The sequence below is a fragment of the Galeopterus variegatus genome, unplaced genomic scaffold, assembly GCF_000696425.1.
Source record: "Galeopterus variegatus unplaced genomic scaffold, G_variegatus-3.0.2 Scaffold5932, whole genome shotgun sequence".
NCBI lineage: Eukaryota > Metazoa > Chordata > Mammalia > Dermoptera > Cynocephalidae > Galeopterus > Galeopterus variegatus.
The window spans coordinates 84308-109591 of NW_007732043.1; the positions used below are offsets into that span (position 1 = coordinate 84308).

General features: G+C 33.7%; 1 protein-coding gene across 1 annotated transcript; it reads left to right on the forward strand.

Moving 5' to 3' along the window:
* The first annotated feature begins 1221 nt into the window (after positions 1-1221).
* LOC103605606 (biogenesis of lysosome-related organelles complex-1 subunit 2-like) lies at positions 1222-1852 on the forward strand. The gene is made up of 2 exons (XM_008590229.1): positions 1222-1403; positions 1538-1852. The coding sequence occupies exons 1-2, from the start codon at positions 1222-1224 to the stop codon at positions 1791-1793; spliced, it is 438 nt and encodes a 145-aa protein (XP_008588451.1). The 3' UTR covers positions 1794-1852.
* Positions 1853-25284: the final 23432 nt, after the last annotated feature.

Here is a 25284-nt window from a genome sequence, read left to right on the forward strand (position 1 = left end):
ATCCTTCATGAATAGATTAATGGTCTCCTTGATGGTGGGGGTAGTGAGTGACTTCTCTATTAGTTTCCATGAGAGCTGGTTCTCTCTCTCTCTCTCTCTCTCTCTCTCTCTCTCTCTCTCTCTCTCTGCCAAGACTAGAAAACAAAACTCAAGAAATTCACATCCACCAGTTTGGCCTTCATTATCTATAAATGTGAGTGTACTCAAGGTCCCCGTAACTCAACTAAAGTTTCTGGCCTGTTAAGAAGTGGTTTACTTTACCATCTGTGAGGCTGAGACCCTGAAAGCCATACAATTATGCCAGATAAGTTTCTTGGGAGGGCTTTATAAACAAAGGTTCCGCTTATGAAATACAGCTCTTGGTACTTAATGGTTGGTAGGCTCAAATGATGTTAATGAGATTTGTTTTCATATAAGACACCTCAGGTATGGTTTTGGATGCAAAATCAACTTGTCCATTTATATTCTGATAAAAAAAGAAGAAAAATTCTTACTGAATCTATGCAAATAAGTGCATTGTCATTAAAAGTAAAAAGTTTCAGGAAAAGTATTTGTTCCAAAATTCTGTGGGGTCAGTGAAAATAAGACAATACTTAGAAAACATTTCATAATGAACTATAAAAATAGTCTACTGATTTGAGGATTAAAGACAGATCTAGATGAAAAAGACTTCCTCATATGACCACTGGGTAATAGAATATTAACTAACAGTAAAATTTTATAAAACAAATAACCACAATTCAATTTATCTCATTATTTTATTCAGTCCTATGTAATTAAGCTGTATGTCACTGGATCTTGGGTCTGTGAGTTTATCTGCTTCTGGATATAAAGGGGTTCTGACAGTTGTTTTGATGCCAGTTTTGAAGCATGTACATAATAGTCTACTTTTCCAGGTATCAGTATATAGGTATATAGGACTTTTTACAGACTTTGCTATGAGGTCCTAAGTCTAACTCTTCAAAGCCAAATTTCCAGATTGGAGCTTACAGCAGAGTCTTCAGGCAAGTATCAGAAGAAAGATATTGCCTGTTGATCATAAAACTTAATGGCTGTGTTTTTTACTGTAACCAACAATATCAGAATTATTTTCAAGTGTTCATTAGGGTATTGCGTGTGTGTGTGTGTGTGTGTGTGTGTGTGTGTGTGTGTGTGTGTGTAGCACATCATTTTCCAGTGCTTATAGATGACGGGATAAGGAAAATGTGGGCAAGGACGGACATGGCAGTGGCTGCACAGGGTGTCCAGGCCACCCGACATGAGGAGCCACCTCCAGACGAAGCTGCGGTGGAGAGAGCTGAGGAAGCAAAGGAGCCGGCTGAGGCAGACATCACTGAGCTCTGCTGGGACATGTTCCCCAAAATGGCCAGTTACCTGACTGGGGAACTGACAGATATTACTAGGTCACTCAAGTGACTTGCACATGTGAGTCCAGAGCTCAAAGACTGATCAGAGCAGGAGAAACAGATTTGGGAGTCACATGCATAGCAGTGTGACTGGAGTCTGTGCAGGATGAGATCGCCAAGGAAGAGCTCAGAGCGACCAGTAAAGACTATAAGCTCCTGGAAAATATGAATAAACTAACGAGCTTGAAGTATCTTGAAATGAAATATATTGCTATAAACATTAGCAGATACTTAAAGGACTTAAACCAGAAGTATGCTGAACTACAACCTTGTCTGGATCAGATCAATGTAACTGAGGAGCAGGTAGCTGCTCTGGAGCAGGCAGCCTACAAGTTGGATGCATATTCAAAAAAACTGGAAGCCAAGTACAAGAAGCTGGAGAAATGATGAAAAACTTATTTCTATGGGATAAAGTCTTTTTTCATGTGGAAGAATGTTTTATAAGACCTGAATCCTGAGGGTGATGAATTGTCAAAACTCCTCGCAAGGACACTATGATGGTCATCCCAGGAACATCCCAATGTTGGAGTAAACTGGAGGACTGTGCCTATCTGAACCCCCTTTGAGGCAGTATTCCTCAGAAACTTACACTTATATCTCCTTACCTTTTACTTGAATGCTTCATTATCCATTCAGGACAGAAACTCAAAGTTCAGGATAAACCTGGGCTTGCCAGTAGAATCAAATGAGAGGACTTATTTTCTCTGGAAGTGGTTGATTACTACATTATTTTCTTAAATGGCTGGTTTTTGAGTTACTGTGTAAATGGTTGGGTTTTTTTCTATCAATGATTCTAAATTAAATAAGTAAAACAAAACAAAACAACAAAAAAGAAAATGTTATATACACACACACACACACACACACACACAATGGAATACTACTCTGCCATAAAAAGGAATGAACTTCAGCCATTTGCAGCAACATGGATGAACTTAGAGAAAATTATAAGTAAAATGTCAGGCATAGAAAGAGAAATACCACATCTCCTCACTCATAAGTGGTAGCTAAAAATAAGTAAATAAACAAAAAAAATAAAGATACAACAATAACAATAATTTGCTGAACATTCAAAAGGAGAAAATGGAACTGAGGCTACCAGGGGGGGGAAAGGAGGGGTGGGGGGGTAGAGGGAAATTGGTGAAGGGCCTCAAAAATGATTACATTGTGTAATGATAAATATAGGAATAAAAAAATAAATAAATAAATATAGGAATAAAAAATAAATAAATAAAAGAATATTCATGAAAATAGAGCATATGTTGGGCCATAAAACAAGTACCAATAAATTTAAAAGCATATTTAGATTATATGATATGACAACAACAGAAATAATTTAGAAAGGAGAAATAGGATATATAAGAAAAACTCTAAATATTTAGAAATTACACACTTGTAAATAACTCGTTGATATAAGAATTACAAAGGTAATTAGAAAATAGTTTTAACTGAATGACATAAGAACATAGCATATCAAAATTTGTGATGTACAATTAAATAAATGCTCAGAGCAAGTTATAGGTTTAATGTCTTGTAATATAAACAAAGTAAGGTCTAAAATCAATGATGTGAGATTCTTCCTAAAGAGCTAGGAAAGAAAAGTAAATTGAACCAGAGATAAGCAGAAATAAAGAAATAGTAAAAATGAGAGTGAATATCAGTGCAATAGAAAATTATCAAGGTCATTACCAGAGGTAGAAAGGGTAGGAGGGAGGGGGGATAGTGAAAGTTTGGTTAACAGAAACAGAATTACAGCTAGACAGGAGGAATAACATAGCACTGTAGGGTGACCATAATTAACAACAATTTATTGTACACTTTCAATTAGCTAAAAGAGACGATTTTGAATGTTCCCAATACAGAGAAATGATAAATGTTTGAGGCAATGGAAAAAAAAATCAGAGATTGCCAGCATTTCAGGGGATGAGGAGGAAGGGAGGGATGAATAAATAGAGCACAAAGGATTTTTTGGACAACTAAATTCTTTTGTATTATATTGTAATGATGAATATGTGATATTATGCAATTGGAAAAAAACCATAAAACTGTAGAACACAAAGAAGGAACCTTAATGTAAGAATGAGAAAACTGAGTTAGTCACAATATGCCAATATCGGTTCATAATTGTAACAAAGTTACCACGCTAACGTAACTTGTTAGTAATAGGAGAAACTGTGCATGGCAGGGGGGGGGATGGGAACTATCTTTACTTTCTGCTTAATTTCTCTGTAAACCTAAAACTTCTATAAGGTCTATTACTTAGAAAAAAATACATTGAATTAAGTGCGAAGAAAAAGAAAACAAAAAAAAAAAGAAGAAAATTGGTTATTTTAAATAATTAATAAAATTTGCAAACTCTGATTAGACTGATAATTTTAAAAAAGAGAAAAGGGTAATATAAATTTCCAATACATACAAGTAATAAAAAAGAGATGTCACTACAGATTTGATAGACATTGAAAGAATATCAAGACAAGATTATGAACAACTTTATGATAAACTTAACAAAATAGATAGACAAATTCCTTTTCCCAAGAAACAAGAGAGCAGAATATTGACAGACTAGGAAACAGAAAATCTGAATATCCCTAAATCTATTAAAGAAATTGAATACATAATTTAAAACATTGCTAAAAATGGCTTAACTGGTAAACTGTATTAACTATTCAGAAAAAAAGATACTAACCAAACAGAAACTCTTCCCAGAAGTAGAGGAAGAAAGAACACTATCCACTCAGTTTATGAAATCACCATTATCTTGATCTAAAAAAAAAAAAAATCAAAAAAGAACATTATTAGGAAAGAAAACTATAGATCAATATCTCTCATGAGCATAGAATCCTTAACAAAATATAAGCATATTGAATCTAGCAATATTTACACTGTATTTATAAATGGTGAAGCATCATGAGTGATTGGGATTCATTTCAAGAATGTAAGGGATTTTTTAATAACTTAAAATAAAGGAATACAATTTATATTATGGGCTAATGTATAAAAAACAGATGATCATCTCATAGCATGCATGAAAACATTTCACAGTATTTATCAATCACTCAAAATAAAAACTCTTAGGAAACTATGATTAAAAGGAAGCAATTTTAATTGAATAGAAAAGAATATTTATGAAAAATTTACAGATAACACCATACTTAATGATGAATGACAGAAAGCTTACCCTCTAAGATTGGTAACAAGTTAACATCATCTATGATTTAAACAAATGGCCCCAGAAAAACTGGATATGCATATAGGGGGAAAAAAAGAAACATACTTCACATCATTACACAAAAACATACTCAAAATGCTTCATAAACTATCAAATTTTCATGAACTTGGGTTAGGCAAAGATTTCTTAGACCGGAAACAAACAAACAAACAAAAAATACACAAATAAGTGTAAATTAAACTTTAGCAAAACACAAACCTTAATAAAAATAATTGATAAATTAAACTTCAGCAAAATTAGAACTGTTTTAAAAGATAACACTATGAAAATGAAAGAGCAACTAGAGAATGGAAAACAAAGATTTATACACACATATCTGATAAAGAACTATACCTAGAATGCGTAATAACTCTTAAAATTCAATAATAAGATAAACAACACAATATAAAAATCTGAAAAGAATTTGCAGAAGGTACATGACAAAATACTCAATATCATTAATCATCAAGGAAATGCAAATCAAAACCACATTGAGATATAATCTCACCCCAGTTAGACTGGCTCATATGAAAAGCAGAGAATAACAAATGCTGGTGATGATGTGGGACCATAAATTAGCCCAGCCATGATGGAAAACGATATGGAGGTTTCTCAAACTACAGCTAGAACTGCCATACAATCCAGCAATCCCACTGCTGGTATACACACAAAGGAAAGGAAATCATCATCTCAAAGGGAAACCGGCATTCCCATGTTTATCAAGGCTCTGTTCACAATAGTCGAGAGTTAGAACCAACCTAAACGTCCATTGATAGATGAGTGGTTAAAGAAAATGTGACACATATATACACATTAAAATATTATTCAGCCATCAAAGAATGAAATTCTGCCATTTGAAGCAACATGGATGCTTGGAGAAAATTACATTAAGTGAAATAAGCCAGGCACAGAAAGGGAAGTTCCGCTGTCCTCACTCATAAGTGCGAAGGAAGGAAGGAAGGCACAATCACAATAGTATATTGAAATTTCAGAAGGAGAGAGCAGAACTATTGTTACTAGCAATGGGAAATGTGGAAAGGAAGAGAGGTCAGTGAGAATTTCATTAGTGAACACAAAAAATGATTACATACTGTTATGATGAATATACAAATTATCCTGATTTGATCATCACATATTGTACACAAGTATTGATAATCAACTCTGTATTCCACAAATATGTATTATCAATTGTGTTTCAATAAATAGAAAAAAGAATTTGAACAAAAGCTTTTTTTACCAAAAAAATATTATAATGGCCAACAAACACATAAAAGATGCTCAATAGCATTAGTCATCAGAGAATTGCAAATTAAAACTACCAGACCACATTCACTAGCATGCATAAATCAAATAGACAATTCCAAGTGTTGGACAGGTTGGGGAACAACTAGACTTTCATATATTACTGGTTGGAGCATAAAGTATTATAACCATTCTGAAAAACAGTTTGACAAGTCCTAATAAGGGTAAACATACCCCTACCAGGAGACCCAGCAATTCCACTTTAAATATTTTTTTTTCTTTTTTGAAATTTTAATGTATTATTGTGATTCATTCCTTTTCTTCCTTTCTTTCTTTCTTTCCTTCTCTATTTTAAGAAAATAACATGTCCATAAAAGGATTTATACACAATGCTCAAGGCAATTAATTAACTACTGATATACACAGTGACATTGATGCATTTCACAAATGTTATTCTGAGTCACCTCCCTGCCCCCCCAAAAAAGACAGACACAAAAGAGTACATATTGTATAATTGTAGAAGTTATCTTTTTTATTTATATGAAGTTCTAAAATTGGTAAAACTGCTCTATTGTAATAGAAATCAAATCAGTGGTTATTTGTATGACAGTACACTGTGGTGAGATTACAAAGGGATACAAGTAAACTTTTAGAGGTGGAAAAATTCTATATCTTGCTTAGGGTAGTGGTTACATGGGTATATATGTTTGCTAAAACTTATAAAACTGTACCTTTAAAAATGTGTGAATTTTAATATATGGAGAGTATCCTTCAATAAATTTTATAAATTATAAAATTAATAATAATTTTGTTAATTTATTAAACAAAATCTATTCAACAATTCCATTGATGACATGATATCCCAGTTTATATTCAGATTCTTACGTGGAAAAAATGAGTGGGTTAGAAAACTACCATGAACACTGGTGTTAATTTATTAAACAAAATCTATTCAACAATTCCATTGATGACATGATATCCTAGTTTATATTCAGATTCTTACGTGGAAAAAATGAGTGGGTTAGAAAACTACCATGAACACTGATCTAAAACCAGATATCACAAACATTTCTGCAGCAACAATGAGAAACAAAGGCAGAATTCATCTAGAGGCTTACTCCTGTAATTTAGGGTACAAAGAAATAGTAACCGCTATTAAAGATGAGCTCTCAATTAAAAAAATATATATATATATATACCTGGTTGTACAGTCATTCAGGGTGAAGAATATCAAAACAAAAGAACCAATCTATAAAAAAAGCTACAAAATAAGTACATTTACAGGACTAAAAGAGATAAAGAATTAGTAAAAGCTCTAATAAAAGAGGATCCTGTGCTTTAAAAAATGGCATACTTGTATTTGTAAAAGGAACCAATATAACTTAGAGAAATAAAAAGCAGCCATTGTAAGCAAAACTCAGTGGATGAATTGCAGATTAGACATTTCTGAAGAGAAAATTAGTGAAATAAAAGAATATGGAAAGTATTGAAAATGCAGAACAGAAAGACAACAATTTAGAAAATATGATAGCATTGTTAAAATGAAGAGGTAAAATATTCATCCAAAAGAGATTCCAAAAGAAAGAAATGCAGAGAATAGAAGAGTGGTAGATTGATTGCATTAATGGTCTTACCATGCCCTGCATCTAGTTTCTACATGTAACTTAGCTGCTCCTCCCATAAAGAGGTTGAATATATTTTCCTACCTCTTGATTCTGACTCAAGCCCTGTGGTTTGATTTAGCCAATGGGTGTAGCAGATGTAACACAGGCAAAGACTTAAAAAGTGCTTATGCTTTCCTTCTATCTCCTGAGCTCTGTAATTGCCATGTGAACATGTCAATCTGGTATATTGGAAGATGAGAGATGTATGACACAGAGCCACGTCAATGGTCATCCCAGCAGAGGCCATCCTAGATCAACCGACAGAGTGCTGCCCCCAGACATGTCAGTAAATGTAGCAGAGATAAGCAAAGATACCTAGACAACTCACAGCTGATCACAAATGCTCAAGGAGCCCAGCCCAGGTAAGCTGAACACCACAGGTTATGATCTAAATAAATGTTTATTGTCACACATCACTCAGGTTTTGTCGTTGCTTATTACACAGCATTATTACAGTAATGGACAGTTGATACAAGAAGATAAGCCAGATGCAAAGAATGGTGAGAATTTCCCAGCATTGAAGAGGTCACTGCATGTAAAACGTGTGACATCATGATGAACTCAGGAACTACAAGGAGTTCAGTAGTCTGGATTTTAGGTACGATGCCTAAAGATATCTCAAGAAGTGTGAACATTTTTTTTAATTGAATTAACATTGTATCAATATAATTTAAAATATAATGATATAAACCATGAAGTTTTTTTAGATAGGAAAATAATATCATAAAATCAAATGGTCCTACGGGCTTATACTACAAAAGATTGTGAAAGCATCTTTCACCTTTTAACCAAATACTGGTTTCCTAGGGCTGCTGTAACAGAGTGCCACCAGATGAATGCCTTAATACAACAGCATTTTTTTGTCTTACAGTACTGGAGACTGGAAGTCTGAAATCAGGTTGTCAGCAAGGCCATGCTGCCTCTGACATCTGTAGGGAAGAATCCTTCCTTGCCTCTGAGCTTCTGGTGACTTTTCAGAAATCCTTGGCTTGAAACTACAGCCCTTCAATCTCTGCCTTCATCATCACATCTTCCCCTGTGCCTCTTTCTTATAAGGACATCAACTGGATTAGAGCCTACCAGAATTGAATATGACTTCATTTTAACTTGATTATATTTGCAAAGACTTTATTTCCAAATAAGGTCACATTCACAGGCACCAGCGGTTAGACTTCAACATAACTTTTGGCAGAAACGATTCAACTCATAAGAAACCATAATTCTAAAACTCTTGCAGTATATCCATAGTTCATCATAGTTGATATCTTACATGTGCTATTTTAATATGCACAAAACTTATTTTAATATTCTAAGTGTCAAATATCTGTACTTGAGACTAGCGTATGTATATTATTAATATGCTCTGATTCTAGAATCAAAATTAATGTATCATTATCCATGACTATAAATCAACAAATATGAAATTATGCCATTCTAACTAAATAAGTTAAACTACTGAAAATACATGAGAACTAGTATTTTTCAGAATATTACTGGATTCCTGGGATAGGTTTGTGAATAAAGGTGGAATATAACCCTTTACATTATTGCAGCATGAAAAAATAATATTCTTTCAGTGCTTTTCAAAAGAAAAGCTTTTTAAACTGAAAATCAATTTTTATTTTTACCATATTATAACTAATTTAGTGTTCATATCAACAAGACTATCGTGCAAAAATGTTCACAGAATGTCTAGCAGAATTCCTGGCATGTAGTCAGCCCACAATATATGTTAAATATTGCCTTTCCTTTCCTTGCAGTTAAAAAAAAAATTTTTAATCTTTTTTTTTGTTATACAGTTTTAAATTGAATTATGGTGAAAGTGATTCATTCATCCTTTTTAGTCTTGATTTCTTATGTAAACTTTTATAACTACTTATATTCAAAATACATGTGTTTTAAGTTGTTCTCTTTTTGGAAAAATAAGTATATAGAAAGCTCAGAGCTCACATTCTCACTAATGGTCAGACATTTGTAGTTATTTGGAAAGAAAACTGTTAAAATTTTTGAAATAGAAATGCACATAAAAACCCAATAACTTCAAAGTTCCTACACTATGTAAGATAGATGTTTGCTGTGGCAATGCCAATGGACATTCATTTGATAGGCACCAACATCAACTATTTTAAAGATACTTCCTAAGATGCTCCATAAGGCAAAAGTCTATTGAGCTCTACTGCAATGTGATACTATTAAAATATAGAGGTTTGAGGGAAATAAACCTAAGCATTTCTCCAAAGCCAATTTTCATTAGAAAGCTATTCCAGAAACACATTATATAATATCACTAAGATCTCTGTTCTTGGGGGTAATATGCAAATGAAAAACACAGATCTGAAAAGACTGGGAGATCTTGCTGCCACTCAGAGATTTTTCTAGCTAAAGATGATTAGTTGAATAAAGAATTGTATTTTGGTAAACAATGTTTTAATGATCTAAACTACAGGGATCTAGAAGATATTGTCATTTTTTTAAAATTTTCATTCTATATCAACCTTCTATAAGTGAATCACAAGTAATTAGCAGAATTTTAAATGAGCTGATCTTTATGCACCATATGATCAAATTATTCATCAAATTATTACAGCTTTCCAAATAGGAAACAATAAAAATGAACAAAACACTTAATCTTTGGGGTGTCAAGCCAGTCCAAAGAGTGCTTATTGCAAATAATTTCCTGGAGCACTAAAGAGTTTTGCTGAATTTGCCACTCTGGAAAGCTAGTCAGCACTCTGTTTTTGAGCAGCATTGGTTTCCTATTTAGGTGGCATCAGATAAGAGTTTACATTATATTAAATAGTTTTGTGGCTGCCTATTTTTCAAAAATTCTATGTAGTTCTAATTCACCTGAATCTTTATTCATAAATGTTATTGAGGGGACACAATAGCTTTGAGAATGCTAAATAGTAGGAAGATATCAATCTGCAAAATAGAAATTTTGGCAGGCTGGATTCCATGATATATTATATTTTGGTTTATCTAACGTTTAGCCCCCAGTCGTCTTTTGATCAATGAATATTTATTGAACACATATGATGAGCCAGTCACTGAACTAGTTGCTGCAGATAGAATATTGAGTAAAAACCAGACACAGTCCTTTAGTGAACTTAAACCCAGGTGGTGACATCTATCAAATAATCTCAGAAAACTATAAAACTGCAAAGACTGAGAAATGCTAAGAAAGAAAAGTACAAAGAGCTAAAAGTAATTATAGGAACTGGGTTCATCAGAGAAGAAAAAGAACATTTTCTAGGGAAAGTGACAATTAAACAGATATCAAAGGAATATTAGCCAGGCATGTAAGGATGGAAGGGCTTCTAGATAGATAGAACAATAAGTAAGAAGGTCAGGAGAAAGCAGTTGTGAAGAGATGAGACAAAACCAAGAAGACATTCCTGGGCAGGTCTCAGAGTAGGTCAGATGCAGGGCGATTAGTCAGTCAATAATAATAGGGGATGCTCAGTTCTAAGAACTGAAGAATTCTATTTTATAGGTGACTCATCAAGATCTGCCTTACTCTTGCAATAATTTCTTTATCCATAAGCTAGAGGTTTTCTAAACTACCTCACAAAGACATAAAAAGTAATTATATGTTGTTTAGGGATTGTGAAATATTGGGAAGTAAGTAAATAAAGGCACAGGCCTATAAAAATAAAACTACAGCATCTTTTTCAAATCATAAAAAATATCTAAACAAATGGAATTACAAATCATGTTATAGTCTGGGGAAATTTGTCATGATCCTTCCAAATGCAGCCAATCCTCCCTCTATTGAGATATGGTATATATGCTCAAAACAGTGGCACAGGGATAAAGCAGTGGGTGAGTTACTGGACTAGGAATAAACAAATTGATCAGTAAAACATAACAGAAAGTTTGGAAATAGATCCTAGTGTTTATAGAAACATTGTAAATAAGTTGATATACATGCTTAAAAATTTCAGGTATGCTAAATATATGAATTCACTTATTCAAGTATTCACTTAATATTTATTGAGGACCTACTATGCCTTTTCTAGGATCTGGGGATACATTGATGAAAAAGACAGACTAATCTCTGTCTCATGAAACTTGAATCTAGTGTGAGAGACAGACAATAATCTCAGAAAAAAGGAAATACATGATATAATATCGGGTACAGAGTTACTACAATAGCATATTCAGAGAAACCCATTTTGAGGAGGCAACATCTGAACTGAGGCCCAAATGAAGTGATAGAGAGAGATCTGTGAATTCTATAGAATGAGCATTTCAACCAGAAGAAAAGCAACTGCAAAGGTGTGAGGAGGCACAGCATGACATGTTCACAGAACAAGAGGTAGGCAGTGACCGGAGTGAAGTTGGAGCAAGTGTTGGACAAGAGGTTAAAGAGGGAGGCAGAGGCTTGACCATGAGGGGCTTCATAGTCATAGCAAGTGTTTGAATTTTATGCTAAATGAAAGGAGATATCACTAGAAGGCTTTGAGCTGTGTTATACATGATTTATGTTTACTAGAGATAATTCTGGTTGTTCTGTGAAGGACAGACTTCGGAGATAAGAGAGAAAAGGGGAGCTCAGGTAGGGGCTATAGAAGCAGTGTGATAGCCTAGAAGCCAAGTAAAAAAAAAAAAGTTTCCAAAATGAGGAAGTGATCAACTCTGTCAAATGCCTCTGATAGCAATGAGAATGAAAGTCTGACCGCAGTGAGTACAAGAAAAAACATAAATGTAAAGTAAGTAAACAACAAAAATTTTTAGAAGATATAAGAAAATATATTCAGAAGCTGTAATGGAAGATTGACATATTTTGCAACATGAAAAAAAAAATCTTTCAAAAACAAATGCCACACCTATAGCCAAAACAAAAATAAATTGTAGAACTATTTTCAATGAATTTAATATCTATAATACAAAAAGAGCTTTCAAAAATAAATAAAAGACAACCAATAGGAAAAAAAAATGAGTAATGGCATGAATTGAAAATTTACACCTGAAGCAATTCAAACATCCATTAAACATATGAAAAGGTTCTCAATCTTCCTACTGATGAATGAGCCATGGGTGAAAATAAAATGTCACACTTTGGGCAGGAAATTATTATTATTACTATTTTTAATCTGACATTACTGAATAAAGTTTTGTTTTATTTTAAAGATCTCAATTGGCTTTATTGCAATTCTAGAATCTGGCAATGTGTTATTCCATAAAGATAGAATAAGTTCTCTTATTAGCATAGCAGAGGAAATTGATTTTTTTCAAAAATTTTTGTTGAAACCAATTTGATTGTATGTATTTACGGGGTGCAGAGTTATATTTCAATTCATGAGTACAATGTATGATGATCTGATCAGGGTAATTAGCATATTCATCATTGCAAAACTTAGTCATTCCTTTTTGATGTAAACATTTGATCTCCTCTCTTCTAGTCCTTTGATAATATGCAGTAAATCATTCTTAATTATAGTTTCCTGGGTTGACTGTACGCAGATAGAACATTTTTTCCTACCTAGCTGTAATTTTGTGGCCATTAACAGGCCTCTCAATATCCCCCCTCCCCACTCCCATTTCCTCGTCTCCTACATAACATAGAAAGTTTAAAATATAAACTTTTACCCTTAGTTACAGTTTTTCCAGTCTAGGAATCTACCTCATAGGAAAAACACATACACAAACACAAACACACACATATCCCAACAAAGTTTACTTTAACATTACTTTTTTAAAAAAATATGAGTACCCATGAAGTGGTAAATAACTCAATAAACTATATTTTATTATTTACCCACAAGATATCTACAAGCTTTTTAAAAATGTGTTAGATCTATGTCATTTGACTTGAAAGAAATTCTACAATGTTTTCAGTGGGAAAAGCAAAGTCCAAAGACATTTACACAATCTGATTTTTATATAATGTACATGAGGACTGTCACCAAAAAACATAAATGTAAAGTAAGTAAACAACAAAAATTTTTAGAAGATATAAGAAAATATATTCAGAAGCTGTAATGGAAGATTGACATATTTTGCAACATGAAAAAAAAAAATCTTTCAAAAACAAATGCCACACCTATAGCCAAAACAAAAATAAATTGTAGAACTATTTTCAATGAATTTAATATCTATAATACAAAAAGAGCTTTCAAAAATAAATAAAAGACAACCAATAGGAAAAAAAAATGAGTAATGGCATGAATTGAAAATTTACACCTGAAGCAATTCAAACATCCATTAAACATATGAAAAGGTTCTCAATCTTCCTACTGATGAATGAGCCATGGGTGAAAATAAAATGTCACACTTTGGGCAGGAAATTATTATTATTACTATTTTTAATCTGACATTACTGAATAAAGTTTTGTTTTATTTTAAAGATCTCAATTGGCTTTATTGCAATTCTAGAATCTGGCAATGTGTTATTCCATAAAGATAGAATAAGTTCTCTTATTAGCATAGCAGAGGAAATTGATTTTTTTCAAAAATTTTTGTTGAAACCAATTTGATTGTATGTATTTACGGGGTGCAGAGTTATATTTCAATTCATGAGTACAATGTATGATGATCTGATCAGGGTAATTAGCATATTCATCATTGCAAAACTTAGTCATTCCTTTTTGATGTAAACATTTGATCTCCTCTCTTCTAGTCCTTTGATAATATGCAGTAAATCATTCTTAATTATAGTTTCCTGGGTTGACTGTACGCAGATAGAACATTTTTTCCTACCTAGCTGTAATTTTGTGGCCATTAACAGGCCTCTCAATATCCCCCCTCCCCACTCCCATTTCCTCGTCTCCTACATAACATAGAAAGTTTAAAATATAAACTTTTACCCTTAGTTACAGTTTTTCCAGTCTAGGAATCTACCTCATAGGAAAAACACATACACAAACACAAACACACACATATCCCAACAAAGTTTACTTTAACATTACTTTTTTAAAAAAATATGAGTACCCATGAAGTGGTAAATAACTCAATAAACTATATTTTATTATTTACCCACAAGATATCTACAAGCTTTTTAAAAATGTGTTAGATCTATGTCATTTGACTTGAAAGAAATTCTACAATGTTTTCAGTGGGAAAAGCAAAGTCCAAAGACATTTACACAATCTGATTTTTATATAATGTACATGAGGACTGTCACCAAAGTATTAATGATTCTTATCTCTATGTGATGGATTTGCAATTATTTTTACTTTTTGTTTAGTATTTAAGTGGAAAATTATTTAAACACATTTTGTAACAAATATAATTTGTTACAAAAATGGTGAATACTATTAATAATGGACCTTAATGTTTGTATGTGATCATATATATTTAGATCAAACAAGTACTGAGTGTCAAATATGCCCCAGTGCTACCCACAATTTATATTTAGTCTTTTATTGTTTACAACATCTTTTATATATATTACTTAATTGAATTCTCAAAGTAAATAGCTGACAAGCAGAGGATATATTATTATTCTTATTTCAGATATAAGGAAAATTAGACTGGATGGAAGGGAGGGATTAAGTGATTTGTAAGGTAGGTGGCCCGGATCATTTGATTTCTAAATTAATGTTTGCATGCAAATTTTACGTGCAAAATTAAAGTTATTAGCATGGACTATAAATTAAAGCAAAGGCTAGTCATTTGATCACCTCAAGTCTTATCAAACCCCTTTAGTATCACATCAAATGGATAGCAATGCAAATAAACAATTCCTGTTACAGCAGATGACTGATCACTGGTAAAAAGCACAGGTGTGATATCCTCTTTATAAAGTGTTTTGGCTCAAAATAATAGTCTGTAATAGGATGGAACCCTAGTCTTCATATTGCCATGTGGAGGTACTTCCCCATAACAACATTCTTGACCAACCCTTGCCCTTCATTCAATTGTCCCTGGGGGAAGAGGAATTACTTTTCTGAGTGGTCTTGCAGGTTTCAGCTCCTTCGAGCTCTCCCTTGTCAGTGCTTGTTCATGGATAGATACACTAAAGTCTTTTGCCCTTCATTCAATTGTCCCTGGGGGAAGAGGAATTACTTTTCTGAGTGGTCTTGCAGTTTCAGCTCCTTCGAGCTCTCCCTTGTCAGTGCTTGTTCATGGATAGATACACTAAAGTCTCTTTTCTCAATCTTGCAGGCAAAGCCACCTGCTCTTAGGATGTCTAATTCAGTGGTAAAGTATTGGAAACATGAAGAATTAAATCAGGTCAGCTAATGTAACTCTTTGCAGTAATAAAGCTGATGTTTTTATCTCTTCTGTCCATCTTTTAATTATATTCAAATCATGGGAAGGAAAAAACAAAGGATGCTATTGACTGGTTTCCTAAAACTTGAATATCTGATTATTTGAGCCAGGAAATTTGCTAATCATATATAAGCACTGGTATGCGCAAAACAAAGTAACACCTGTGGAGACTGATTGATGTGGCCATGGTGCATGGCTGCAGGCTATACGATTTAGCAAGCAGGGTCATAAAAGTTTTCCAACATAGTTGTTTGCAGCACATTATATTACATTTCACAGTTGGTTTATACTCTAGTGCACATGGCTTTTATCAGGTGCATCCGGGTGAGCAGCTTTAGCCTTTGACTTTGTGAGCAGATAATACAAGAATTTGATTTTGTTGGGCCAACTTTGCCCAGAGGTGAGTGGCTATTTTAAAAGGACAGGGTTCATGTCAGGGCCTTCACATATACAAGAATACAGATCTTAATATGTAAGCTCAGCTGATGTAAAATGCTGTTTATAGGAAAAGAAATTCTTCCAGTATGCAAGACTCTTAGACATTAAGGCACAAGAACATTTTGCTGTTTTTATTCTGCTTCTCAGACTAGTCTGCAAATCAGGTCATAACTTTAAAGTTTATAGGCAAGTGAATTCTGCACATACTGCAGACACTTGTGGGGCTCTATATTTGTTTTAGTGTCAACTATGGCAGGCTGTGCTCAGAAGCCCATATTGTTGGGTTTATATACTGAGCTTCTTCTCTTATCACTATGTCTTTTCATGGGCCTCAATCTATCTTTTCATAGTGCAAAAACTGGGGTGAACAAGAACAGATAATCATATTGTCAATGTGGTTGTTGAGTGCTTGCTTTGCAGTGCAGGCTTATGGGGGCATCTAAACATTTTGGGCCCTCTATCTTTTCATAGTGCAAAAACTGGGGTGAACAAGAACAGATAATCATATTGTCAGTGTGGTTGTTGAGTGCTTGCTTTGCAGTGCAGGCTTATGGGGGCATCTAAACATTTTGGGCCAATTCCTAAAGGTCCATTCACACAACTTTTCTCCATATTATCTCGTCTGCAATCCTCCAATTTTGCTCTTCTCAGGCTGTGATCAACAACTCAGCCCTTCACTTCTGCCCAAGAGTACATAGGTATACTTATATCAGACACTTTCTCCCTCCATACAAAGTTGGTACCCAATTTTTCCTTTTGAAGTTCTGCTCCACTGGAAGGATATCCCTTCACCATTGGTGTTTAGGACAGAGGAGGCTTTCCTATATCCATAGCCTATTTACTTCAGCTCATACCTGAGTACTGAGAAGGCTGGGTCCAAGGACCAGGCCTGGGTTTCTTCCTACTGTTAGCTGGTTATTGGGAACCCACATGAATATAGAGTTGTTAGCTGAAAGAGAGCGACTGACAGAATTAGGTGACACTGACACAAAAGGCTGATCTACCATTCATGCATCTGGCTCTTGTTTATGCGTCTGAATCATGGGCTTTGGGTCTAATCAGATCCAACCTCAAATGCACTGTAATAAAACACATGATGGGCTGCAATTGTGCACAACCAATTTACGACCACAGTAGATCTGACAGATCCTGGTTCATAACAGGCAGCTCTGTTCTCACAGTAACTTCATGCCCAGTAGTCCATTTCTCAGTTCCTACTAGCTTCCAAGAGCATGGAAGAGCTACTTTTCAAGTAGAGAGTTATTTCTTTTCTGCATAAGGCATGGTCTTACTTCATAACCTGCTACAGAGCCCTCACAACTTTTGGGTCCTTCTCAAAACCATCAGCATTCAAAGCCACTTGATAAATGGGTTAGAGAAGTATTCCCCCAAAATACAAAGAATCGAACAAAAAAGTGCACCAATTTTTTGGTGGTTGGACATGCAGGGTAAAATAACTTGTCTTTTTCCTTAGGGAGTTCCTAACATGCCCCAGATCACTGGACCCCTAAAATCTTCACCAATTTGATCTATCCCTGGGATCATTGTAGGGAATATAAACCACCCTCCGGCAAGCATGTATTTTACTAGAGCATCAGGGGAGAGACATTAGAAGAGAAATTGGAATTTACTCAACGGGGCAGCTAATTTCAACTCGTAAGTAATTTCTTTTTATGCTACCATGGGGATCTTCTGCATATCACAGTCTACACTGAGTTAGTAGCTGGCCATCCTGAGCATGGCATTTTCTTTCTTTATGTTTTCTAGAATATTTAGTAAAAGCCATCCAATTCCATAATCTACAAAATGGCCATAGCTTCTGTCATATTCCAGATATTGCCTGAGCTAGTGCTTCCCCTCCCACCTCTGCATCCTCCCAATCCACCAAGAAGCAAGGAAAATCTTACTGATTGGAGTGTTACTGCAAGCCACCCCACTTAGCAGCAAGGGGCTCATTGTCCCCATCTGATTGGCACTTGATTCATTTCCAGGAATTCTATTCTGAGGGTGTGCTCTCTAGGGCAACTTCTAAAACAAACTATCTTTAAAAAAAAAAAAAAAAAAGATGACTGGTAAGGAGATCTTAACCCTTGACTTGGTGTTGTCAGCACCACGGTCTCCCAAGTGAGCTAAACGGCCATCCCTATATAGGGATCCAAACCCGTGGCCTTGGTGTTATCAGCACCACATTCTCCCAAGTGATCCCTGGGCCGGCCCTTAAATCAAACTATCTTAATATAGTTTACCCCAAAAGTAAACACTGAGACAAGGAGCTTGAGTGCAGGTAGTTAATTAGGAAATGATCTCAGGAAGCACAAATAAAAGATGGGGAAAGGAAACAGTGAAAGGAGAAAAACCAATAAATTGTGCATTATGAGTGGATTACCACCATGTGCAACTGGGTTTCAATCCCACTGGGGACAGTCTGAGGAATCACTTAGAATTCACCTCAGAATTTGTCCTCAGTGGATGGGAAGCTAAAGTATTTATCCATCAGTTATAATTTACTTCTTTGGGCATTAAATCTCTCACTTCCAGGCAGCCCTGTGCATGGACTGCATAAATTCTTGTAGCACTAGAGAAAGCTCTCAGGCAGAGAAGCACAGAGACATGGGTCTTTAAAATCAACATGAGTGTGAATATGGAATGGACATCAATTGTAAGCTGCCCTTAAAATTTCTGCATTCTGCTTTTCTTCCAATTGAAAAGAAAACCAAAAAATCATCAAATTCTGTTTATACATTATTTGCTCACAGTTATGCCCACAGCTGCACGAGGCTCAGTGGGCATTTGTTTGGAACTCTGCTGTCCATATCTTTTCCTCAATATCAATATCTCTCTTTAGGCCCTAAATTTCTTTACATGGCACTCAGGACAGTTTATCATCTGTCTATAAATTACCTTTCCAGTATCCTTATCAACTAGACTCCCACCCACTGTACTCAACATTATGCCCAACTACTCACTACTTTTCTGATATCTTTGGACCACGTGAATTAGTTCATAGTGTTCCCTAAGTCTGGAATAATATTGAAATTCTTATTCTCCACGACCTAATTCCGTCATGGAGTCTTCACTTGCTGCCACTGTCAGCATTAGTCATACAGTATATTCCTCTTATGACACAACTCAATTTCCATACCTCTGTTGAGAACTTATTATACTTTATTATAATCAGCTTTCATAAAACAAAATCATTTTTTATTTTATTGTATATATTATGTCTGCCTCTTCCTTCCCACTGGGCCACTAGGTCTCCTTTTATATCTCCCTCTCTGTAATATCTAGTGTGGTATGTTGAATGTAAGAAGTACTCAATAAATCATATACAAATGTGTATTAAGTGAATGAAAGGCAACTCATATTTTCAATGGGGAAATGAATAAGAATTAGTACCTGTTGCCAATTTACCCTGCTGCAGACATTCTTGAGCTTTCTCCTCTGTCATCAAATAGAGGGCAGTAGAGTGACAGTGAAATGAGGAAAGAAACAACAGCAGTTGTCACAGGAGCTGTCACTAGTTCAGGTGAGGTGGTTTGTACCCGATGCCAGGAGAAGCCAGTGAGATGGTTTAGGACATCATATTTTCAACTCACCAGACATACATCATTCATCATGCAAGAAAAGCTGACATCCATTAATGATCAGGGAGAATTGGTTTTGTTCACTAAAGGACCATATTTATTAATCAAATGGCAAAAACTTACCCAAGTCTTTATTCATTAAAGATGTCAAAACAAAACAAACATGAAGGATAATAACAACCAAGTGGGGAAGCAAGAGAATAATGCCATCTGAAAACTACAAATGGAAAGTGGGAGGGTAGTTTCCATCAGTTTTCCATTTTCTCTTAAACATTTGGAAAAACTTAACAGAGAATCGTGACTCTTTATATTTGAGAAAAGCAAAGCATTTTGAACTGTGAGAACTCCTTGATTAAAAGAAAAATTGAATTTCATCAAAACTTAGCCAATGCAGTTTTAGAGATTTTATTTGTTAGAATCAATTACATATGAAATACTCAATACAAAGTGAGCGCTCAAAACATGTAAGTTTTTAGTTTTCTGTTTTTAAGTTTAGAATAATATTCTATTAAATGAAATCTAGTCAGCAAAAGATTATTGCTGCTAATATTAAAATGTATCTTTTCCTTAATATATAGATATAGCTAGTTTAGCACAGATCTAGATCCTCCACTCAAAATTCATATCTTTTTTGAAGGTAAAGTCATGACAGCCCACATTCGTATCACAATCATTATCTTGTTACATGCAGTATCCAGCTGCATTAGGGAACCAAAAGAAGCTAAGTGCATCATCCAAAATGCTAGATCCGAAAACAAATCAGAGATAGCACTGGATCTGAAAGAGCACATCAGGCATCTTATTGTGACAGTATTGTCAAGACCACAAGAAAAAAGCCATAATTTACCCAGATTCCAACTTCTCTATCAATATTGTTTTAATTCTTGAATGGTCTCTTGCCCATGGAATTCAACTGGCATAACAGAAACTAGTTCATGAATCTTCCCACAGTACCCTAAAATAGGTCGTTCATTCATTTCTGAGTCCTAACAAATTCTTTGACAAAAAGGGAGGGTAGAGGAAAATTTTTCCAATTACAGTAAATTAAAGTGGGAATCTGATATGATACTATGATAACAAAAATAGCACAAAATGCTTACTTCAAATACTTTAAATGATTACTTATATCAATTTTCTTTCTCAAATAGAAATAGAAAAATAGAAAGAATATAGAAAATGTTCCATGATACATAGAATCAAATGACCATCCTTTTACTCTAATATTAATCAATTTACTGAAAGCTAAATATTACCATGGGATCCAGGCAGAAAATGAATTTTTAGTTTTATTCATTCAAGTATTGCAATATTATTCTGTAGGTAGATTATTTGTATCCACATGTCTGCAGGATAAATCTCTCACAGATTAGATTACGAAACAAGCATGCAGAGAATAATTTGCCTAAGGGTCCTCAGAGATGAACCCAGGATTAGAAACCAGTTCACTCAGTATCACCTACCACTCCCTAGCTCTATCCACTAATCAAGGACATTTCTGAGAAGAAATAGAAAACTACTTACAACCAATATGTTCAATATATTTTGAGACGGTGATTTCAAATCGATTATTTATTCTAGTTACTTATGGGAACAGTATACTATACTAACAAGGCCGAAGTAGTGACATTTTCCTTTGTTTGCTTCCCGTCTCTACTGTCAGTACTCCTTAATACCTGTATTTTCTATCCTCGTGGTCACCAGAGACATTTTTTCATAAACCTTGCCATTTGCTGTTATCCATCTTCTGGACATTAACTATCCATAACTTCCCACTGAAGATAGTTAATAATGCTTTCTATTTATATTTCATACCAGAGTCTAAAATAAAAGCTATTGCAATACAAATAAGTCAACCCAAAATGGTGCAATTGTTAACCCAATGACAATCTGTAAGGATATTTTGGATGTAGAGTTCTAGACAACCTTTCTCACCTATAAAAATAAGGCTACAACTGGTATGAAAATTTGGTATCATTGTCATTCTTACAATTTATGATTTACCAGATAAGAACTGGTAATGCCTCTGCATTAAATAAATTCATCCATCTAAAGCACTTAGAACAGAATTTGGAAATAATAAACACTTCGTAATCATTAGTATTAGCTATGACATTTGTTAACACCTAAAAAGTCCTTCAAGATTCTTTTGGTTTGTTTTACCTTTTATTCTTTATCTGGAATAATAGTAGTGATTCATTCATTCTGAAAATATTTGAGGGAAAACAGGAGAATTTAACGTAAAATGTGAAAATCTCCCTGTTTCATGTCATGTAGGATAATATTGAATTAATAGGTTGAGAAAGAATGGATGTGTGTAATATCCAAGAGCAAGAAATGTTTTTTTCAATATATTCAATACCCTCACTCAGTAAAATTATAAATAAATATTTAATACAGTTTCTACACATTTCTTATTAAATTCATTCTTGTTTAGTCTTGTTTGGTGCTATTTAAACGGCATTATTTTATTATATTTCCTAACAGGTCGTTGGTAGAGAGAAAAACTGTTAAAATTTTTGTTATTTTTTTATCCAACCTCATTTCTGAATTTTCTTCTGGTTTGCAAATGAATTTTATTTGACTCTCTTGTATGAATACATGCAATCATATCATCTGCAAATAATGATATTTTGGTACTTTAAATAGTTTTGGTACTTTATCATCTCCTAAAAAATGTTACTTTTCATTCAGTTTATCAAATTCATATAAAATTAAGCAAATTATTCTCTCATAATCCTTTTATTTTCATTGGTATAAGAGGTTATTTAGAAACTTTTATTTTTGATTTAGTGTATTTGGAGGGTTTTTTTTTTTTTTTTTTACTAAATAAGGTAGTTAGTGATTTCTTAGTTTATTGTCACTTCATTTTATACTTTCAGAAACCAGTTCTATTTGTTATTCTATTTTCTAATGCACTAATTTTTGCTTCACATATTTTGATTCTTTCCTTTTTTTTCTTTGGTTGCCTATTTGTTCCTTTTCTAATTTTATTAGCTCCTTTTCTAATTGTATGAGTTCCTTGTGTTCAATTATTTCCATTTTCTGTTAGAAATACGTGGGTACTTCAAACATCTGTGGAAAAATACAATGAAAAGGTGATACAATCTTTCCACAAACTTTTTGAAGTACCCTCGTACACATGCTGAAGGCTTTGAATTCTTTGAGCAGAGATTTATTCATATACCATCATCTATGATACTCAGTGTTTTCACTATCCTTATTTTCTAAATATTTTTAAATCTTTGTTTTAAATCTCTGCTCAGACAAAATTTGCTTAACGGAGAAGTTTTTCATTTGTTTTTCTTCTTAATTTCTAGAGCTTTTTTGCAACCCCTCTTTATCTTGCTAAATGTGTTTTGACCCCTCTTTATCTTGCTGAATGTGTTTCATCTTGAAGTCAGTCTTGACTGATGTTCGTCTTTTTGTAGGCCTGGTATATTTTTGGCTTTCCTTTTACATTCAACCTTTACTTTGCTTGACTATTTTTCACCTTACTGCACTCTATTTTACTTTACTTTGTTGAACTCTAACCTCAATTAAACTATGGATCCACCAGGCTGGATATAATATCTTTTAGTCACCAGTGTATCATCTCACAGTTAACACAGTACGTGGTGCTTAATAATCGCCGTTGAAGGCTTTGAAGGCACTTTATTCAGATGCAGCTATGTATAAAGCACATAATTGAATTCCTTTAAATCCAATCATGGAATCTCTTTTTCTAATAATCAAAGAGGCTTTCCATTTTTATTTTTTGATATGATACATACGTTTGATCTATATATTTTTTTTTCTTTCATGACTGGTAAGGGGATCACAACCCTTGGCTTGGTGTCCCCCACACCGCACACTGGCCAGTCCTATATGGGATCCGAACCCGGGGCGAGAGCGTCGCTGCGCTCCCAGCGCCGCACTCTCCCGAGTGCTCCACGGGGCTGGCCCTGTTTGATCTATATTTTGCCACCTAACTTCATTATTTTTTCCTGTCTGTAGTATCTCCTTTGTTTTCTAGCTTTTACTCAGTGGTCTCCACCTTACTGATATGTGTTGGGGAGAATTATCTTTCTATTACTTAATTTACAGTCTATATTAAATATTTTAATATAGTGGCTATTTTATGACTTTTAATAATATTTAGTCTCTATTTGTTGATTTACTAATATTTGAAAGTATATATTTTTTCTCCACCATGAAAGATAATGAAATTTATACATTTGTATTTCTTTCACTTTTTCTTTTCCTTCTGATTTTTGTGACATATATTTTACATTTTCAGGGTATATAACTTTTATAGTATATTCTAAATATGTTATATCCACAGTTGCTTAGTTTTATATTAAATAGGTTCAGTGCCTGTTACTGGTTCTCTCACATTGCTACTTCTATTTTCTTGAGCTCTTCATGTTTTTTGCGAAATGTTTTATTTTGAAAATTTTTAACTTATGAAAAATTAAAAGAGTAAACCAATGAACAACCATATGCTCTTCACTTAGATTTACAAATATTATGTTGCCACATTTGCTTTATCCAAATATATTTATTTTGCTCTATCTTTTTTCATTTATTTATTGTATCTCCTAAGAAAAAGTAACCCCAACAGTAGTAATACTATTATTCATAGAAATATTTACTATCTAGTTCATATTCAAATTTCTCTACATGCCCCAAAATATATTTGATAGTTTCATTGTTGTTGTTTCAGGATCCAATCCAGATTCACACATTGTTTGCTATGTCTCTTAGGTGTCTTTTATTGTAAAATAGAAACTTGACTTGTTTTAATAACAATAACTTTTTAAAGATACAAGCCAGTTGTCAGGTAGAACTTCCCAGATTCTGAACTTATCCAATGATTTCTTATGAATGTCATTTAAATTGTTCTTCTATCCCCTTATTCTGATCATGTATTTGTAAAGATGTGATTTGATTCAGATTAAACATTTTTTAAGAATGTTTCATAATTGATGTTGTATTCTTTATATTGCATCATTTCAAGAGGTATGTAATGTCACATTTCTCACTTTGTATTTTAATCCATCCCTTGATGGGATAGATTTAACTAATCAAGTAAGCTTTTGAATTTTTTTCTTTATTAAAATACTCATGAGGTATTAGGCATTTGAGAATATGTGTTTGTTGCTATTATAGATGTATATAATTAATTGCAAGATATTAATATTTGGGTCACACTTTTTTATGTAGATTTTTGCAGTCATTGCTTTAGTAACTTTTGGCTTTATGATGTTTCTATCATGTAAGCAGAGGTTAGTCTGATTTTTCTCCCTAAAGACAACCTGCTTTTAAGGCTTAAAAGACCAGTTAACAATCAGAATTTGGCTTCGTGTTTAGCAATTATTATCAGTCATTCTTGTGATTACTGTACCTTTGGGTCTTGCTTTTGAGTCTGCAATTTTTTACAGGAAGCTTTCTGTCATACCTTTCAATACTTTTTCTGTCTAATTTCTCTCCTTCAGGAATACTATCAAGTATATTGTACAGCCTTTATCATCCATATTTAATATTAT